Source organism: Malania oleifera, chromosome 4 (genome assembly GCF_029873635.1).
Source record: "Malania oleifera isolate guangnan ecotype guangnan chromosome 4, ASM2987363v1, whole genome shotgun sequence".
Taxonomy (NCBI): domain Eukaryota; kingdom Viridiplantae; phylum Streptophyta; class Magnoliopsida; order Santalales; family Ximeniaceae; genus Malania; species Malania oleifera.
The window spans coordinates 117343766-117364162 of record NC_080420.1 but is presented as its reverse complement, the minus strand read 5'-3'; the positions used below and the strand labels follow the sequence as shown (position 1 = coordinate 117364162).

The 20397-nt window shown below is 36.5% G+C and overlaps 1 protein-coding gene across 3 annotated transcripts; it reads right to left on the bottom strand.

Annotated features, from left to right (window-relative positions):
* On the bottom strand, window positions 1-20034 carry LOC131153108 (F-actin-capping protein subunit alpha). 3 transcript variants are annotated; one of them, XM_058105162.1, is made up of 10 exons: window positions 19583-20034; window positions 19330-19445; window positions 18681-18770; window positions 10542-10606; window positions 2628-2789; window positions 1520-1598; window positions 1317-1394; window positions 905-979; window positions 788-823; window positions 1-353 (listed from the first exon to the last, which is right to left on the bottom strand). In XM_058105162.1, the coding sequence occupies exons 1-10, from the start codon at window positions 19680-19682 to the stop codon at window positions 246-248; spliced, it is 909 nt and encodes a 302-aa protein (XP_057961145.1). In that variant the 5' UTR covers window positions 19683-20034; the 3' UTR covers window positions 1-245. The 3 variants fall into 3 exon arrangements, with proteins under 3 accessions (XP_057961145.1, XP_057961148.1, XP_057961147.1); XM_058105165.1 differs by lacking the exon at window positions 2628-2789 and having other exon boundaries at window positions 19583-20029; XM_058105164.1 differs by lacking the exon at window positions 1317-1394 and having other exon boundaries at window positions 19583-20027.
* Window positions 20035-20397: the final 363 nt, after the last annotated feature.

The following is a 20397-nucleotide window of genomic DNA, read 5'->3' as shown; positions in this document are numbered from 1 at the left end:
TTTTTGGTAAGTACAAAAAATTTACATGACATCTGATACCTTCCAGCACCAAAGCAGGCAAGTGCAACACTTAATTACAAATGAATTGATGAAAAGAACAGAAAAAACAAAAAGGCCCCAACAGGGTACCCCCTGAAGGAAATCGTCTGTTCAAAAAGCAATGGAACAATATATGTTGGAAAAGGCACAACTGACTTTTGTTCTAGACCTTCCCTAAACATGCCTCGCAAGTTACAATTTAATATTTATTTCCCGATTCCAAGTTCTTTAGTGATATCTCTTGTCAAGCTGAACTGCAGTGTGTTATGCCATGGGAATAGGGTACGCGTAACTGGCAGCTTCCTCCGCAGGTCCTGCATTGCAATCAAAAGTTCAGATGGGAACTTCGAATGAGGAAAATAATTTCAGATGCTTACAAAAAAAATAAAGGAGACGTTGTTATTCCTGAACATGATTTCATTTCCACAATTCCCACTCTCTTTGGTTGAGAAGAAGTGGAGAAAATGAAGGGAAACAAGAAATAGATTTCTCTCCACTTCTCTCATTTTGTTCACATAAAGTTGAGAGACGGGGAGTCTCTCAACAAGTAAGCTCAGCTCAGCTTGGCCCAGCTCGACTTGTTTGCAGCCCTAATGTTATCCCTAAAGAGAAAGTTGCTTCAAACTTAAATTTTAGGCATGTAAAAACCACCAGGTACAAATTACTGAAGTCTGTAACATTATTCTTCCTCATTAACTCAAGTTCAACCAATATTTTGCTAAAATATTAGTCAAAGCCTGGACAATACCTTGAAAGTAGTATCTGGCAAATTTGAATATGCTGCCTGCCAATTTATAACTGTCAGTGAAATATTCCCAGAAAATTCAAGCATTTAACCATAGAAGAAAAAAAAAATGCATAGCACCTCAAGAGATGTAAGATATTCTGTCTCATGATGACGAATGATGTTGGCAACAGAAAATGCACAATCTTCAGGGGACTGAAACAAATATAAACAAATGCACTCATAAGAGAGACTACCAGAAGTGAAAAATTAAAAATTTATGAGATCATAACATCACAGACTATCGAGGACAAATTGTAGATACTTTAGAAGTTGTTTTTTATTTTCTCTCCCACTCTCTTTTTTCTTTTCTTATTTTATTTTATTTTATTTTTATTTTTTTGGGAGGACGGGGGTGGTTTGTTTAAATAAAAAAGAACAATCCCTCTCGCACAGATCAAGACTCATCTACTAGCATTCTTATCCATAGAAATTATAGTCCTACTTGTTGAAATAGTGCCCACGTATAAGACATGCTAATTTTGAAAATGACCTGAAATATTGTTGAATCCTCACATTCATGTTTTGCATCCAACTGCACATTTCCCTCTTCAAAATAATGAGCCCCTACCTAACAAAAGAAGAAAAGAAGGAACCAAGAGTGTTGGTAAACATGTATCTTGATGCACTCTAAGCCATATGGGAACAGAAATAGCACCAACAATATTGCAATGTTTGAAACCGGACATTGGTTACCTGCAGTCTGCCCCTGATTTCCAATCTTTGAATTTCATCCTTAAACTCAATGTTCCATATGGAGCGCCAACTTCCATTGCTATGCAACACACACAACAGAAGCACAAATAGAAATTATACCAAAGAAAATTGTACATAATTGTAGTTGATACTATGTAGGCAAAAGGTCTATCAACCAGGAACAAACTACCAACATAAAGTAATAAGGTATCAACCAAAATCTACCACAATTTTTTTTCAAACAGAAGTCTTGCAATGAAGGAACACAGTGAGCATGCACCTTATATACATTATGTAATATTCAATTCCAAAGAAATTAAAGCATAACAGCAGAATTTCATGATTCATCTAGGACTTTTTTTCTGGGGAAATCTAATAAACTTATAGCAGAAGGATATAGGATAGATGCCCCTGCAGAAGCATCAGAGAAATAATGGTTCTAGCATAAATAAAAATAAAAAGAAAGAAAATGATTTAAATATTTTATTTAATTCTATTTTATATTCCCGTCTTAGACTTTCCTGTATTTGTCTTAATGCTACTTTTATTAAAAAAAAAATGAAGATATTTCAAAATTATTTTATTTCATTCTACTATGTTTACTTTTATTTTTCTTTATTGAAATTTTGTGTATTTAATTTCTTTTCATTTTTGAATTTCAAAAGGAAAAAAAAATGAAAGCCTCTAAAAAAAAATATTCACAAAAAAAAAAAGGCAAAAAAAAAAAATTAATACATTTAAATTTCTTATTTTTATTTTCTTCTTAGCACATATTTCCATGCCTCTCCAGAGATTGGCACCTTATGACTGAAAAATTAAGCAAACGATGAAATATGTGTGTGCAAGCGCAGAGGCACATAAATGTTGGATGCATATAGTAGCTTAACTCAGTATTTCATTCTTCCCACTATTATAACTAGATTTTTACTGCACAGAAATGCACAAAACAAGGGATGAAATGAACCGTACGCCAAACCACCACATGGAATAACATCAATGACAAAACAACATGGAATAACATCAATGAAAAAACAATCTACCAACAAATGATAAGAAAATAAGTACACAGATGGCTACTCCAGTTTGTAATTTGACTAATTTCACACACCAGAAATTCTGCGGGCTATGCCTTGCTGCTGAAATGACAACTACAAACTCAAAATCAGATCCTGGTCCCTCCACATCTTTTCCATTAATACAGTAAACGGAAGATACTCCTTTTGGGTATGCTTCACCAACATACTTCATAATTTCCGCATCCATAGAACATCTGGCATGAAAGAACACTGTGTAATTTATATTATTTTAAAAAAAAATCACTTGTATGATTGGACAACTAAATAAGGGAAGTAGCCACAGGGTAAAAAAAAGAAAAAAGAAAAGGAAGACTGATTTGTTGGTGTTTGCTTTTTCACTCTGTAAAATAATCCTATTTTCCTTCCCTGATAATAGTGCACAAAAGGGCAGAACTCCAATATAATTGCAATAATAAATTGTCAGTAAAACTTATTCCCTTCTCCATGCACCCCAGCTCCCTTTGTATTCAAAATTTGAGTCAGCCACATAACCCATATCCTTTCACTAATAATTTTAAGGACTGTGTCATGAAATCATGCCCTAAGGTTATGCACGCGCGCGCGCGCGCACACACACAGCAGTTAAATCAAAAGAGAGAGGAAGAAGAAAAAGTTTACGTGGTTCGGCAATGTGCCTACGTCCACAGAGTTCCTACGCAATTTCCACTATTATCAAAAGAAAACTACCTTGGGATTTCAATCCTTAGCTACAATATGTATATAGTCTCATATGAAAAACACCAAAATACCGTCATATGATAATACAATTGCATTACACCCTGCGGGCCCCTGAGCCCTCCCATTTATAACAGTCTTCAAGTGGTTAACCCTCTGAATATGAGTCATAACTCAACAATCTCCACCTTGACAAATATTCACCCCCTTGGAGCTTTCAAACCTGTACCTCCACCTGAAACTACACATCACCGATTCAGCAACTAGCAATATGGAGTAAGTTAAAGAAATGCAAGAACTTCTCCTTAGTAACAACCTTCATCAACCTGTCAGCTGTATTTTTTTGTATAGCCACCTTAACCAACTGAATCACATTAGTACCAATCAACAAGTATCTTGTGATATTTCACTACAATTTGCTTTGCTTTGGCATGTTAGACTTGGTTCATTGCTAAGTAAATAGCAGTTTGACTATCACAACGCAAATAAATAGTTTGTTGTTGTATGCCAAACTTAGTTACCAATCCCTTCAACCACATAGCCTCAGCCTTTGTTACTACCATGTACTCTACTCAATGGTAGATAAAGCAACAAGTGTAACATTGATTTCCAACAAATAGGTCCACTTGTCATAGTGAATACATAGCTTGTGTTGGACCTCCTGTCATCCAAATCTCTTGCATAAGCACTAAAGCTAAATCTTGTCATGCACCAAACTCAATGTCAATTTTTTCAATGCTTGTCAAGTACCTGTTCCTTACCTGTATTTGCCATAAACTTATTTACCATATTAACTGCATGTACAAGATCTGGACAAGTACAAATCATAGCATACATCAAGCAACCCATTGCTTGAAATGATTTGCCAATGTGGTAAACACTGACTTAGCGTTGCTCATGCTAAATCTCTCCAATACCTTCACTATGTAAGCATTTTGAGATACTCAAAGCTTCTGACCTTTCCTGCCTCTCTGTACTTCAATTATTTCCATATCAAGGATCTTATTTGCAACACCAAGATCCTTCATCTCAAATTCCTTACTCAATAAGAATTTTAAACCATTGACATCAAGGATATTCTTTGCAACAATCAACATATCATCAACATATAATAGTAGAAAGATAAATGAACCATCAAATGGAATTCTAAAGTAAACACAACAATCATACTCACAGTAGGTATATTCCATACTCATCGTATATATGAATCAAATTGTTTCTACCACTGCCTTGGTGATTGCTTCAAGTCATACAATGATTTCCTCAATCTGCATATATAATTCTCCTTTCCAAGTTCCGTAAAAACCTTCTAACTACTCCATATAAATTTCCTCTTCTAAGTCACCATGAAGAAATGTTGTTTTAACATTTAGCTGCTCTAACTCCAAATCAAACTGAGCTGCCATGGTCAATAAAACTCGAATATGGGTATGTCGGACAATTGGAGAAAATACCCGATCATAATCTATTCCTTCCCTCTAAGAGTACCCTTTTGTCCCTAGTTTGGCCTTAAATCAATCACAGTATATTTCTAAAATATCATTTTTTTTATGAATACACATTTGCGTCCAGTTGCTTTTCTTCCCTTAGGAAATTCTATCAACTCCCAATTCTGATTTTTATGCAAAAACTCCACCTCTTCCATCTGCCTTCCATCCACCTATTTCTCTCGAGGCCAAAAACTGCACCCTGAAAAAAAAAATATGGATCTCTACTACCACTAACTAGAGTAAAGGAGACCATATCCTCATAACCATATCTCTGTGTTGCATATGCAACACGTTTGGGTTTGCCTGTAGCTACACCGTGGTCATCTGATTGTCGTTGATCATGTTGCCCAACTGAGGGCACCTTCAGTTGCTGCACTTAAAGTTTACCAAGTTTCACTTGCACCACTGGCTCCTTCTTCTCAATTTTATTGCCTTATCCACCTTCTTCGTATCTCAGCATTGATGCCTCATCAAACACCGCATCTCTGCTCATAAACACCTTCTTATCCCCTAGATCCCACAACTTGAACCCTTTAACGCTCTTTTCATAGCCAATGAAAATGCACCTCTTGGATTTAGGGTCCAATTTAGATCGAAGCTCACTAGAAATGTAAGCATATACTAGACAATTGAAGATCCTCAATGTAGAGCAATCAACCTCTTCACCTGTCAAAACTTCCTTGCCACTTTACCATCGTAGAAGGTGACATGTTAATAATATAACATGTTGTACTAACTACATTTGTCCGGAAATTCTTGGGCAATTCTACATGTAGTCTCATACTCCTAGCTTTCTCAAATAAGGTCTTACTCATCCTTTCAGTCATCCCATTCTGTTGTGAAGTACAACAAACTGTAAAATGTCTAACAATTCCCTCGGACCTGCAGAAGTTCAAAAATTCATCAAACTTGTACTCCAATCCATCATCTGACCTGAGACACTTCACTTTCCCATTTGTTTCTCAACATCTTCCTTCCACTGCTTGAATTTGGAGAATACCTCTTACTTTTTCTTTATAAAATAAACTCAAAGCATCCTAGAGTAATCATCAATGAAGCGAACAAAATACTGAACTCTATTCCTAAATGGTACCCTTCCAGGCCCCCAAACATCACTCTGAACATAATCTAAAATTTCTTTACTCTTTTGGGAAGATAACTTGAATTTCACTCTATAATGTTTATCCAAAACACAATACCGACAAAAATCAACCTAGCACTCCTTCAACATTTTTAGCAATTTTCTCGTATGAAGTTCCATCATACCCTACTCACTCATATGTCCCAAGCACATATACCAAAGCGTAGTGTCAATTGTAGGGGTGCACAAAAATTACCGAAAACCAGACCGAAATCATAAATGGTTCGATTTTTCGGTTTTCGGTTTCGGTTTCGGTTTACAAAAATAAAAAAATTCGGTTTCGGTGTCAGTTTCGGTTTTTATGTAGAACCGAACCGAAAAAACCGAAAAACCAAAAAACCGAATAATATAAGATATATATATATATAGGGTTTTAACTTTTTTATTATTTATTTTCACTTTTCACAATTTAACTTTTCAATCAATTTCACGCCGTCTTCGGGCTTCGACCCTTCCCAGTTCCCAATTCCCACTTCCCAAATCCCATTCCCAAGTTTCCCCTCCCGCCTCCTCCTCTTCCTTCTTCCACAAGCCTCAGTTTCTCTACTCTGTTCGGCTGTTCCTCACGAGTCATCTCTCTACACTCTACACTCTTGACTCTACAGGGAACTTCAACAGTTCAACGTGACTCTGTGACTGTGACTCTGTGAGTGACTGAGCGCCGTGTGTGCGCAGCGGCCAGTGTGCCTCTCGACTCCGCCTCCTCCTCCTCCTTCTTCATTTTTCTTCTTCTCCTCTCGGCTCTCGTTGTGAGCCTGTGAATCTGTGACTCTATTCAGTCTATTGACTGTTGTGTGCCATCCGTCGTGCGTGGCTGCATGCCTCCCGCCTCCGCCTCCTCCTCCTCCTTTCTCATTTTTCTTCCTCTCTTCTTAGCTCTCTGTGACTCAGTTCCGTCGTGCGTCCGTCGTCACTCCGGCCAAGACTCGCTCGTCCGGCTCTACCTCCCTCTCGGTTCCCGTGGTCCTATCCGGCCATCCCTAGTCTTCACTCTTTAGTTCTTCAGAGTTCAGAGCTGAGAAATAAAGGTTTTTTTTTTTTTTTGTAAAAAAAATCAGTTTAAAACCGAAAAACCGCAACCGAACCGCCACATTTTCAATTTTCAATTGGAGCATATTTTCGGTTCGGTTTCGATTTCGGTTTGAAAATCCCAAAACCGAAAAATTCGGTTTGGTTTTGGCCAAAACCGAACCGCACCGAACCGTGTACAGCCCTAGTCAATTGTGTTAGTATCCAATTAAGCGGATGCTACACTACTTGCAACTGTACTGCCTATTAATCGATACAAATTGTTATCAACTCATTTACCCTTTATAACAACCATAGAATCCTTTGACACCTTTAGGATTCTACTTCCAGGAGTTGTTGCAAAGTCTTTTCTAAGTAACTTAGAGAAAGTAGGTTCTTCTTCAATTCTAGAACATGTCTAACATTTTATAATGTTCTAACAATGTCATCAAACATTATAAATTTCACAATACCAACTCCAATTACAGAACAAGGATGATCATCTCCAAGAACTACCGGTCCACCATCACATTCCCTAAGTATCAAACCACTCCCTATATGGACAATAATGAAAAGAGCAACCAAAATTTATAGTCCAAATATCCTCAAAAGAATTGTTACCTGAAGCAACCAGCAAGAGCTCTTCATCATCTGAATTATTTGCCACCACACTTGCAAAGCTTGAAGGTCGGTCTTTCTTGTCTTCATCTTTCTTCCAAAAAGGACAATCTCGCTGGTAGTGCCCCTTTTGTTTGCATTTGAAGCACTCAAATTTCTTGACCCTTGATCTAGAATTTAATCTACCCTTTTGCTTATACTTCTCCTTGGATCTCCCTCTCCTATGCTCAGCCTTAGCAACCAAGCCCCCTAGTTCATGGTACTCTTTGTTGAATATTCTTCTAGCCTCATTTGACCTAAGAACCCCAAAAACCTCTTCATAGCTTAAAGTGAATTTCCTGTAGAGTAGTATCGTAACCAAGTGTTCAAATGAAGAAGAAAGAGAAGTTAACAACATCAATGCTTTATCTTCATCTTTAATCTTCACATCCAATTTGAGCAAATCACTGAGAATTTGATTAAACTGATGCTAGCTCAGATCCCCCCTTGGGCATGAGAAAAAACAACAATGACCTTTTCAAGAGCAATTTGTTAGTATTGCTTTTTGACATATACAGGCTCTCCAATTTCGTCCATAAACCTTTGGCAGTTCCTCCTCCATCACATAGAATACGATAGGATCTGCCAAACAAGATCGGATAGTACTGAAGGCAATCTGTTCTAGTTCCATCCAATCATCTTCATCCATCTTCTCTGATTTCTCTCCTATCCGAACCTTGCAAACCTTCTATTAAACCAATAGATCAGTTATCCTCATTTGCCATAGGCTGAAGTTCCCTTTACCATCAAACTTTTCAAATATGGCCTTCACGCTGCTCATTCTTGTTACAATCCAAATGCAAACCCTAGAAAACCTAGTGCAAACCTAGGGCTCTAATACCAATTGTTGCAAAATCACACCCTACGTTTATGCACGCACACAAAAAACAGTTACAAAAAATAGAGAAAATAAAAAGAGAAAAAAAGAACAACAAATTTATGTGGTTTGGCAATGTGCCTTCATCCACAGAGTCCTTGCACAATTTCCACTATCATCAAACGAAAAACTGCCTTAGGGCTGCAACCTTTGGCTATAATATGTATATATAGCCCCATATGAAAAATCCCAAAATACCCACATATGATAATACAATTACATTATGCCCTGCAGGCCCTTGAGCCCTCTCATTTGTAACAACCTTCAAGTGGATAACCCTCTGAATATGAGCCATAACTCAATAGACATGAGTTGGGGTAGGTAACCAACCAAACCTATATAGAACAATCATTTTTAATATTAACATCCAATATCTAACAAACACTCAAGATAGCTTGATTTTATGTGAAAAACCACCATAAGAGGTAAAACTACCATAACCCTTAACGATAACACCATTTCCCCAAACCATTACGGTTAATTTCATATATGATTAAGGTTTCGTACAATAAAATATATTCATTTATATTTATATGAAAAAAGTTAACATTTATAAACAATTGCTGATTTAAGAACTTTTAGTTTAGTTATAGAAATGTGTACGGTGCAATTTTAAAGGCCATGACTGGGCAGGAAAGAAAGCAAGTTAGGGCACTGGGAGTTACTCAAATTTGAGACAACACAATAATGTAAACTTAAAATTTGGCCCTATGAATATGATTACAATGTGTCAGAAATGTGCATGCCCAACTGGGGGAAAGAAATCATTCAATTTTCAAAGTAAAGCACACATTACAATTTTGCTAAAAAAATAGATCATCAACGTTTTAATAGTTATTTCATAAACACATAAACCTAATTATATAATGAACATATAAGACATAATAAAATATAGTGTTGTCACAGAGTTAGCTAAAAGAGTATATATAACTTATCAAGTTTTTTTTTTAAGAAAAATGAATAGATAATTAAAAAGTTCTGAAATAAATAATTCAATACGAGCACAAGAGGATTAAATAAATTAATCTAAGAAGTTTGCGCCTGCAATGATCAAACAATCGTCTACAGTAATATGTGACCAAAAGGTTAAAAAAAAAAAAAAAATCCAACCCTCTCACGTAATTATATACTTGGTAACATTCCTATTCCCACTCTCCCCCCTCACCCTACCAAAAACAATAAAAGGAACAACTACCCAGAAACCAAATAATATTAATATTAGTAATATTAACTATAATAATTATAATGATGATGATGATGGTTGTTAAAGAAATTTCATTTTAGCATACAAACAATCCTCCACACCTTCTCACTCCAGCAGTCTTATCGAATTGGCCCAATTAAAGAATCAAACCTTTCTAATCATCAGCATCTTAGCAATTAAAAACTACACAAAGGCATAATTGAGAAGGATAATTTAATAGGGATAGTGTCTATTAAAAAATGAAGCATGCCCTACCTGAGCTACCTCACAAAAAAAAAAAAATTACATTTCAAGTACCAAATATCCATATATTAGACATACTTAATCACATGCGTATCTATTAAGTTATCTTTAGTACATTTTCTTTATAAAACACAGCATAAAGGAAAAGATTTTAAAGGGAAATGTACTTTCTAATTTCACCTCCATTTACATGCCAAAAGAAAAAAAAATTATAAAATTGTCATCAAACTTTTTCATTCCCAAAATAAGGGTACCCTTTTATGCCCAACATTCCCCACATAATTAAGGTATAATGCTTGTTAAGATTTTCCAAATACAGCCAAAATTATGTCTGTGAATGAACCTTCAGAAAAGAAGAGACCTCCTAAGAGTAGTATCATACTACACTCACGAGGTGCAGAAAAGCGACGCTGAAAGGACAAACAAGTGAACACAAATTACGCAGTAAGAAATACAATTATGTCTAACAAATCAGAACTCCCAGGTCATGCTTTGATTTTTAATTTTATTTTTCCAATATAGAAAATTCAAATATTTCTAATCAAAAATTAAAAAATAAAAATAAAGCCATATATTTATTTCAAGTAAAAAGAAACTCCCAAGTGATTGTATGAAGCATTCGTGTCCATTTGTTAAGCAACAAAAGCATACCGATATTCCTCAATATATGGAGATGAAAGTTCCTCATCAGCAGCAGGTCTCACCTCTGTACAAACCTGAACCAATTTAGCACATCATGACAATAAAATAGGTGAAACAACATAGACAATTAGTTGACAACTCACAACAGATGTAAAAAAACAAGATATATGATTTAGGTGCGTTTGTGGTTACAGCTCAAGCAACTGCGGCAAAATGGAGAATTCTTATTGCTAATATTATAAAGTGATTTTTTTTATTGTTGAAATAAAGTGGACTGCAGTTTGCTTGTTCTATCAATTATTTCTTGATTAGCCTCATTATCGTGAATGTATTTACTAATAATTTTTTTTCTGTTGATTCAAAAAAAAGAGTTGTGCAATGATACGGATGCTTGATGATTGGGATTGGAGGATTTTCATTGTAAGAGAGTTTGATGGTTTCTTCCTAGATTGAATAATTTTAGGGGTACTATTTTTCAGGTGGGAATCAGCCCAGGAAGGGAAAAGTTATTCAATTTTTGTTTGGTCAATTGAAAGGGACTAACAGAATTTTTTGCTAATTATTTCAAATCCATGATGAGATTCAATGCTTCAAAATCTCATATTCAGGGTTTTTTTATTTTAATCAGGAAAAAGAGAGATTTTTAATTAAAGGTATCAAGTCCCACCCAGTTACAACAAAAAGAACAAAACAGGAGTCACTGAAAATGTAAAATATTGAAAAGAAGTCCAAAATAGTAAAGGTATCTAGCCTCATATTCTGGGCTATGCAGGCAGCAATTGGTTAAATCAGCTGAAAGGCAGATCGAACAGCAATGAGTGTGAAGGTGCATCAAAGTTCAATAGCGCAATGGCAATGCAGAACCAAGAAGAACCAAAATCGGAGTAATGTCTGATGGCTAAGGTTAGCAATGGATTGAAGAAAGTAAGATGGTGTGCACGGACACAAATGCGGAGGCATGCTATGGGAAGGAATGGTCAATAAAAATTAATGTCATTTTGGACCCAGACCAGTTGTTTCTCAATTCTCATGCATAACAATAGGCAAAAATGGACAGGTTAGTAATGGCCCAAATAATAAAAGAGATCCAAGTTATTTAGGGGCAACACTAGAATTAATGCTCCCTAATGCCCCAGTCATTTCCTCTAAATCAAGTTAACCAAGTTTCAGTTGTGAGCTGAGCTAATAATGCTAGAGCTCTAGTTCAACCCAGTACTAGAGCCCAGTTTCAACAATTCTTAAGGCCTACTTAATGGATAAAGTGTTGAGCATCGCACAAGGAGCTCGGAGATCAATGAGGTTGTTAAAGATTATACTCTGAAGTTGAAGGAGACAAGTTGGATAGAGTTAGTGAACATCATTGCAAAAACAATCTTTGCCTTCTTTCACTTACATTAATGATGGTTGCTCAGATGAAAATGGTAGATTCGAAATCCAACGGATAATTTATTGTGACGAGATATGAGGTGGCAGGTTCAGTTAGAGAATCTTCTCGCTTAAAGGCAATTTAAGCTAGAATAGAGATGCATTATCTAGAATGAGATAGCTTCTTGTGGGAATAATTCTCATTAATCGAAACATAGGTACAGGTCTGTATAAACAGATGTACAGCAGAAGAATAGAAGGAAAGAACCAAGAATGAAAGAACCAAAGATGCTAACTTCTAAGGAAACTAAATATTCTAGGATATTCACACATTTACAGCCAAGATTCTCTTAGAAAAATAGGAAAGTTAACTAAACAAATTTGAAACTTTCCAACACTCCCCCTCAAGTTGGCTTGAAGATATCTTCCATGGCCAGCTTGCTAATGAAGTTTTCAAACTGTTTCTTTGGCAGTACCTTTGTTAGTATGTCTGCTACTTGCTCAGTTGTCAAGATATATGGCAGACAGATTACTCCCTCAACTATTTTCTCCTGGATAAAATGCTAGTCACCCTCCACATGTTTAGTTCTATCATGAACAACTGGATTGTGAGCGATAGCTATTGTAGCTTTATTGTCACAATACAATTTCATTGGTAGTGAATTAGTAATCTTTAATTCTTCCAGTAACCTTTTGATCCATAGTGCTTCATAAATTCCACGAGCAAGAGCCCTAAATTCAGCCTCTGCACTACTCCCTTGCCACCACATTTTGTTTTTTGCTGAACCACGTTACTAGGTTTCCTCCAACAAAGATGCAATACCCAAAAGTTGATCTTCTATCAGTAATACTTCCAACCCAATCTGCATTAGTGTATACTTCAACCAGTGAATTCCCATGTCCTCCAAATAATAAACCTTTACTTGGAGTCCCTTTTAGGTACCTTAGAATCCTCTACACAACATCAAAATGCTCGGGTCTTGGTGAGTGCATAAATTGACTTACCACGCTTGTTGCAAAGGCTATGTCAGGACGTGTATGGGAGAGATAAAGGAGTTTCCCTACCAATCTTTGGTATTTCTATCTGTTGATCACTTCTTCAACCTTAGCTAGTTGGAGTTATATGTTCAACTCTATAGGTGTTTCTGTTGCTTTGTATTTCTCCAAGTAAATCAAGCACATACTTGCGTTGGGAAACAAAAATTCCTTTCTTTGACCTTGCAAATTCCATACCAAGAAAATACTTCAAGTTGCCTAAGTCTTTGATCTCAAATTCCTGAGCAAGGATCTGCTTTAACCTCTCTAGCTCATTGCTATCATCACCTGTCAGAATTATATCATCTACATAGACAATTAGGATAGCCATTTTACCTTCATTCGTGTGTCTATAGAACATAGTATGATCAGCTTGACCTTGGCTGTAGTCATGACTCTTTACTACCTTCCCAAAGTGTTCAAACCAAGCTCTAGGAGATTGTTTTGAGTACATACAATGATTTCCTCAATCTGCACACCTTGCCTTTGCCGCCTTTCCCTTCAAATCCCGGCGGTAGATCCATAAAGACTTCCTCCTCTCTAAGTCTCCATTTAAGAAGGCATTCTTCACATCTAGTTGATGGGCCATTTAGAGTGAGCTGCTAGAGAGAGCAACACACGGATTGAGTTCATCTTGGCTATAGGAGCAAATGTTTCCTGGTAGTCAATTCCATATGTTTGAATGAATCCCTTCGCCACAAGGCTTGCTTTGTACCTTTCTATACTCCCATCAGCCTTGAATTTTACTATAAATACCTATTTACAACCAACAATCTTCTTCCCCTCCGGTAGGTCACCAATTTCCCAAGTGTCGTTAGCAATTAGTGCATCCATCTATTCTTGAACAGCCAATCTCCATTCCGGGTGATCTAGTGCTTCCTAAATGGTTCTTGGAATAAACAGATGAAAAACATTTGAAGTAAAGGCCTTATGAGAATCGGAGAGTCTATGATAGGATAGATGGTTGGAAAAAAGGATTTGTGGTATAGGTTCTAACTCCTTTCCTAAGGGCAATGGGCAGGTCAAGATCAGAAGCATTATCAAAAACAAGGATCTGGAGAAGAAAAAGTACCTAGAGTAAGTGAAGGAGGACCAACTTGTGTAGGAATGATGATTGGCCTTGCTCTGGATTTGAAGAAAGAGCTCTATTATTCTGATGATTTCTTCTTCTGGTATAAACACGAAGCTCAGATGAGGGAATACTTGATAGTACTTCTCCCCCTGTTTGTGAATCAGGTATGCCTTGTATAGGTAGACTAGGATTTCCATTATTTTCGCTGCTTAAAGTATCGGTTTCTTGACCTTTTAAAGAGTGGATGTCAATGTTAAGGAAAACATTTGGAAGAGACTTAGAGGTTTTCCAGAACTCATCTTCAGTTTCCTTTTTCTCCCCCTGAAGATAGTTATGGCCAAAAAAGGACTGATTTTCAATAAAAACAACATCCATACTGATATGAATTTTTCTGGCCAAAGGGTTAAAACATTTGTACCCTTTTTTATTAAGAGCATATCCAAGGAAAACACATTTTTCTGCCCTAGGATCAAGCTTGGATCGAAGATTGGTAGGTATATGAACAAAAACAGTGCATCCAAACACTTTTAGTAGTAGGTTTGATGTTATCCGACATGTAGGAAACAGTTGTTTTAGGCAATCTAAGGGAGTGATGTATATTAGCACTCGAGTGGGCATCCTATTAATGAGATAACATGCAATTAAAATAGCATTACCCCATAGATATTTAGGAACTTGCATTAAAAACATTAAGGCCCATGCAACCTCCAACAAATGGGGATTTTTTCTCTCAACAATGCCATTTTGTTGTGGGGTGTCACGACAAGTAGATTGATGTTGAATACCCTTTGTTGAAAGAAACGTTCCTAAACAAGTGTTAAAATATTCAGTATCATTATCAGTTCTAAGGATACTGATTTTCGTTCGGAACTGGGTTTCAACCATATTATAAAAATCCTGAAAAAAAATTTCAACCTCAAATTTGTCACTCAATAAGTACACCAAAACACAAACGAGTATGATCATCAATAAACGTAACAAACCATTTCTTATCAGAAGTAGTAGTGATTTTTGAGGGACCCCAAACATCACTATGAATTAAATAAAAAGGGTTGGAAGAATGATAAGTTTTTGATTGATAGGTGCTTCGGCGACTTTTGGATATGTGGCAAACATCACAATGAAGAGAATTGCAATCCAGTTTTTTAAATAAGCTAGGAAACAAACGTCTTAAATAGAGAAAACTAGAATGTCCTAGTCTAAGATGTCAAAGCATTATTTGTTCACATACAGAAACAAAACTAGTACTACAACTCAAACCCTAAGCTTGTTTATAGTAGAATAAAGTCTCATCAAAGTAGTAGAGTCCATCAATCATCCTAGCACTACCAATCATCCTCCCCGAGAGTTAATCCAGAAATTCACAATGGGAATCAAAGAAAATGACACGACAATTAGAATCCCGAGAGTTTCCTAACAAACAACAGGTTACAAGCAAGTTTAGGGACGTGAAGGATAGATTTGAGAGATTTGGATAGAACCTGTTCCAGCAATGGATGAAAAGCTTCCATTTGCAATTCTAATCTTTTTATTACCAGAACAAGGAGAATAAGATTGAAACAATTGTGAGGTACTGGTCATGTGATCAGATGCATCAGAATCAATAATCCATGGTGCAAGATTTAAGCAACAAGGGTAGGCACTAGAGTTATCACCTGTTTAGTGGGCCAATGAACCAATAGGAAGACAAGAGGCAGAAGTAGATTTCAGCAGTTGAAGAAGATGATCCACCTGCTCAACACTTAGGAAATTAGCTTTATTGGCTTTAGGGACTGCATGATTGCTACCAGAGAGTCCAGATTTGTTGCTCTTCATGTTTGCTAGCTTTCCATGGAGTTTCCAGCAATTTTCTCGAGTGTGGCGTCGCTTATTGCAATAATCACACCATACTCGAGGCTTATCTTCCAACCTCCTTTGATTAAAGTAAGGCCGTTGAGCAGAAATATTGGCGGTAGCCAAATCTATGTTACCAGCAGCATGAGGAGCAAGATTATTGGCAGCAAGTAGAGCAGTTTCCACAGTCACATCCTCCTTTTTCTTCATCACCACACTCCTTTGACAATCTTCTCGTCGTACTTCAGAAAATACTTCCACGAGTGGGGGTGGAGGCTTCCTCCATAGGATTCTTCCCTTAACTTCATCAAACTCATCATTAAGTTTAACCAAGAATTTAAAAATTCTTACATTCTCCACCATCTTCTTATTGTGATTGCAATTAGCAGGATTTTTCCATTCATATCATTGAATAAATCCAGATCTTGCCATAGGCCCTTAAGAACATTGAAATACCTTGTTACATTGCAATCTCCTTGATAAGTATTTCTGATCTTCTGCTTAGTTCATAAATCTGAGAGTAATTCCCAAGGTCGGAGTACATCTGACTCACATTGTTCAGAGTTCCTTTGCAGTAGAATAGCACATGTAATTAGCCTTAAATCTTAATCTCTTCATCCATAGCATTCACGAGCCATGTCATCACCATGGAATTTTCAGCATCCCATATAGCATAAGATGGGTTTGACTTCTCGGGCTCCTTAGCTTCACCAGTCAAGTACCCTATTTTCCCTCTTCCACGAACATACATCCTGATAGATTGTGACCACCGCAGGAAGTTGGCCTCATTCAATCGTATATTGGTAATTTGGACAGAGTAAGGTTCAAAATGGGTAGGTCTAGTTTTAGGTTTGGTTTCGGGTTTAGCTTTGTTTGAAGTTTCAGCCATGACTACAGCAACAGAAGAGATTAGGGTACAGTTGAACAAGGAAGAAAATCCTATAGAGATTAGGGTCAGATTGGAGCCGCCAAGGGAAACTAGGGTTTTCACAAAGCCAAGAGCTGGACCTAACTCTGATACCATCTAGAATGAGGTAGCTTCTTGTGGAAATAATTCTCATTAATCGTAACATAGGTACAGGTATGTATAAATAGATGTACAACAGAAGAATAGAAGGAAAGAACCAAGAAGGAAAGAACCAAAGATGCTAACTTCTAAGGAAACTAAATATTCTAGGATATTCACACATTTACAGCCGAGATTCTCTTAGAAAAATAAGAAAGTTGACTAAACAAATTTGAAACTTTCCAACACATAATCATTTTGAGCATAAGGCTAAACAAATCAATGTATCCACAAGGTTGTTAAGAGAAATGGAAATATTAGTTTTCTAGATTGTAGAGATTCAATCTAAAACAGATTTCTATTCTTCTTGTGACTTGGATGAACAAAAGGTGGGGTAACCAAGGTGATGATTGTAAAGGGGATAAGAATTGGGATGATGAATAAGGAGAGGAGGGTGACTTCAAGTTCAAGGTAATATTGGTAGTTTTGATGATGGTTTATTGTAGGAAATATTACTAGTATGGATAATTCTGCTGGAAAAGGCTTCTCAAGTTCAGAAAGCCAAAAAGGAGTTAAAATAGTTTACTTACGAAGATGCTCATGATAAAGGAGTTGATACAAGTTAGGATGGCTTCAAAGGCATGCAAGGTTCTGAAAATAATCAAAATAGCACAGATGGTCTTCTGACTTCGCCCCAAATTCCTGCTGGAAAAGGCTTCTCATGTTTCAGAAAGCTCAAACATTTATTGGAATTCAGAAAGGAGCTACAATGAAGAGGTCTTTGTCCCATTTCTCAGCTGGAAAACGCTTCTCATGTTTCAGAAAAAGCCCAAAAGTTTATTTGGAAGGAGCTAAAATATTTTAACTATGAAGAGACCCATAATAACAGAATTGAGACAGATGAGGATGGCTTTGGAGGCATGTGGGGTTCTCATATACTCAAGAGTAGTAGAGGTGGTGGTCTTCGTCCCATCTCTAGACAAAAATGACTTCTCTACCTGAAGTCAAATGAAGCTAGGCAAAGGACTCATTAATATGAATGGATCAACAGAATTTACCGGATAAATTGGTCTAGAATTGGTCTTCAAACTGGTCAAAAAAATTTGAATTTCTAACCTGGCAACATGTCTTAAAAAATAATGGGGCAAGGGAATTGAACAACTTAAAAAGAGCTCCAAAAATTAGGGAGGGGCTTCTTGGCAGACTTCTCGTTCTTTTCATACTTCCTACTTTTCCCTTCAATAAGTTTCCTTTTAATACCAAAAGAAAATAGATATAGATTATGTCAAGCAGCAATAGAAATCATTAGATAGGTTTAAAGCAGATTCAGAGCCTTTAATAATTTTCTTATTTTCTAGCTATTGCATAAATCAATATGAGTCTGAAGCCAAATCAAGGTAGCTTTTTGGTAGAGCTCCAATCTACAAAACATTAATGGTTAATTCCCAAGCCTCCTTGAGGATTGATTCCCAAAAGATTTAGAAATTTTTTTTAAATAGATTAATTGAAAAAAAAAAGTTAATGGACAATTAATAAAACAACAATTCCTAGACTGTTTGCAGTATAAAGTTACAACAGAATGGAGCACAAGTATCCTCACCCTTTCTAAAATTTGACATTCTTTTATACTTAATTGATCAATTATGCAAGTTCCAATCATCTGATAATTGAGATTTATGTTCTACCATACAAGAGTTTCTACCATCAAACTCTCAGATCTATTATTTACCATTAAAACGATGACAATATACTATGACACCTTACCTTTGTTTTTTGTTTGGTTGTTTACCCTAGTAAATGCAATGTACAATATAGTAATATAGAAAATGTAGCTTACTTGCTTGACATGGTCGACTGTAGCAACTTGGGCAGTCCTAGGATCAAGATATTCATTCTCATCAAGCTCACTAAATGATGAAATCAGCACCTGTAAATACATAACAAAGGTAGAGAGAGAGAGAGAGAGAGGGAGAAAATTAGCACCTCTAAGAAATGTTGTAGCAGTTTATTCAGCATGCAGAGGGAGAAATCAAGAAATCCTAAATTATTATAACCATCACGTCCAAAAGCATGTGTCCAAGTGTCCAACTGCCCAAGCTAAAGCCTCAGAATAATTACTTTGCTGGGAAATGACAAACAGATAGAGACAATGTACGAATGCAGATGCCCTAACTTAACTCCAACTCAATTTTCTCACTACAATGAAAAGTGATGGCTCAAATAAATAAAGGTATATTTGGACCACTAAACTTTGAAAGTACTTTCGTGCTTTTGAGTGCAAAAATAGCATTGATATCAGGTGAGCAGTAACCCAAGCACAACTCTCACAAAAATTTCCCAAATGCAAATATAAATTGCAGCTAAAAATAGAATAAGTAAACCTAAAATTAAATAAATCAAGGAATGAGATAAGAAAATGTAGCAAACACAACTGAGATGAACCAAAGAGTCCTCCAGCAATAAAATAAATGGATCATAAGACTTACATCACCGCTTCTGTCAGGCAGTTGGAGGCACATCAAGTGAGATTTGTTGTACAAAGGAAATGCCTCTGAAGCCGCCATATTGTATGCATTGTCGTCGTTCAAAACAGATCGGAGGTCTGCAAATCCAAACGAACATAATGCGAACCAAAATCACATAAATTTCACGAAAGACCAAACAACGATTGATGGAAAAAGCAAAATGCGAATAATAATAAAATTTTAGAAGAGAAAAGAGAGAGAGAGAGAGAGAGACCTTTGGCAACGTATTTGATTTCACCGGCGGGCGAATTGAGGAGGAACCACTTTGCGATCTCTTTCTTCTGCTTCTCGCTTAAGTCATCCTCGTCGGCCATCGCCAACCGCTGAGAGACGGAGACCAGATTGATCTGATAATGGACAGTATGGGAAAATCACTTGTTCAGCCTCATACTGAGAATTAAAATGGCGAGGTATGATCGGCAGAGAGAGAGGATGGTGATGCCGTGATGGTGATGAGGGGGGTAGAACTGTAAGGATGATTGTGGTGGGGGCCTGAAATGATTTCGATTGGTGGGAACTGGGAACTGCTACGAAGTACGAACGATCTGCTGATTGTGGCCGTGTATTTACCACGCCAGCGACGCATCGGCGGTGTGCTTCCTCTGACAGAAAACGACGACATTTAGGCTTCTGTTTTGGGCCAAACCCAACAACTATGGCCGACCCGATCCAAAAGCTAGAACTAACCATTAATGGCCTTATGGGCCATTTAGGAATTAGGGCATCTTTCATTGGGGATTATTATTATTATTTTTAAATAACAGAATGTAAGAAATATATTAAAAATGTGTTCATTTACTTTTAAAAGTATGATTTTAGAATTTTGTTTCAACAAGGATGTTATTTTTCTAATTTTGAAAAAAAAATTATTCTTTCCCAATATTTGGAGAGACTTTAGATTTGGATTTGTATTAAGTTTGGATAATATGTTTAATATAAAATTATATTAAAATTTGTCTAAATCTAAATCAAAGGCTTAGAATTCATACTTCTAAACGTAGTATTTGTGAATTTGTGCACAATTTAACC

What these genes read in the sequence shown, in the direction of transcription:
- LOC131153108 (XM_058105162.1), bottom strand. Translation starts at nt 19,682, where the DNA reads ATGGCCGACGAGGATGACTTAAGCGAGAAGCAGAAGAAAGAGATCGCA. An exon ending in AAATCAGGGGCAGACTGCAG is followed by an intron (nt 1,395 to 1,519) that starts GTAACCAATGTC and finishes TTCTTTTGTTAG; the next exon opens with GTAGGGGCTCATTATTTTGA. An exon ending in AGGATTCAACAATATTTCAG is followed by an intron (nt 980 to 1,316) that starts GTCATTTTCAAA and finishes TATTTGTTTCAG; the next exon opens with TCCCCTGAAGATTGTGCATT.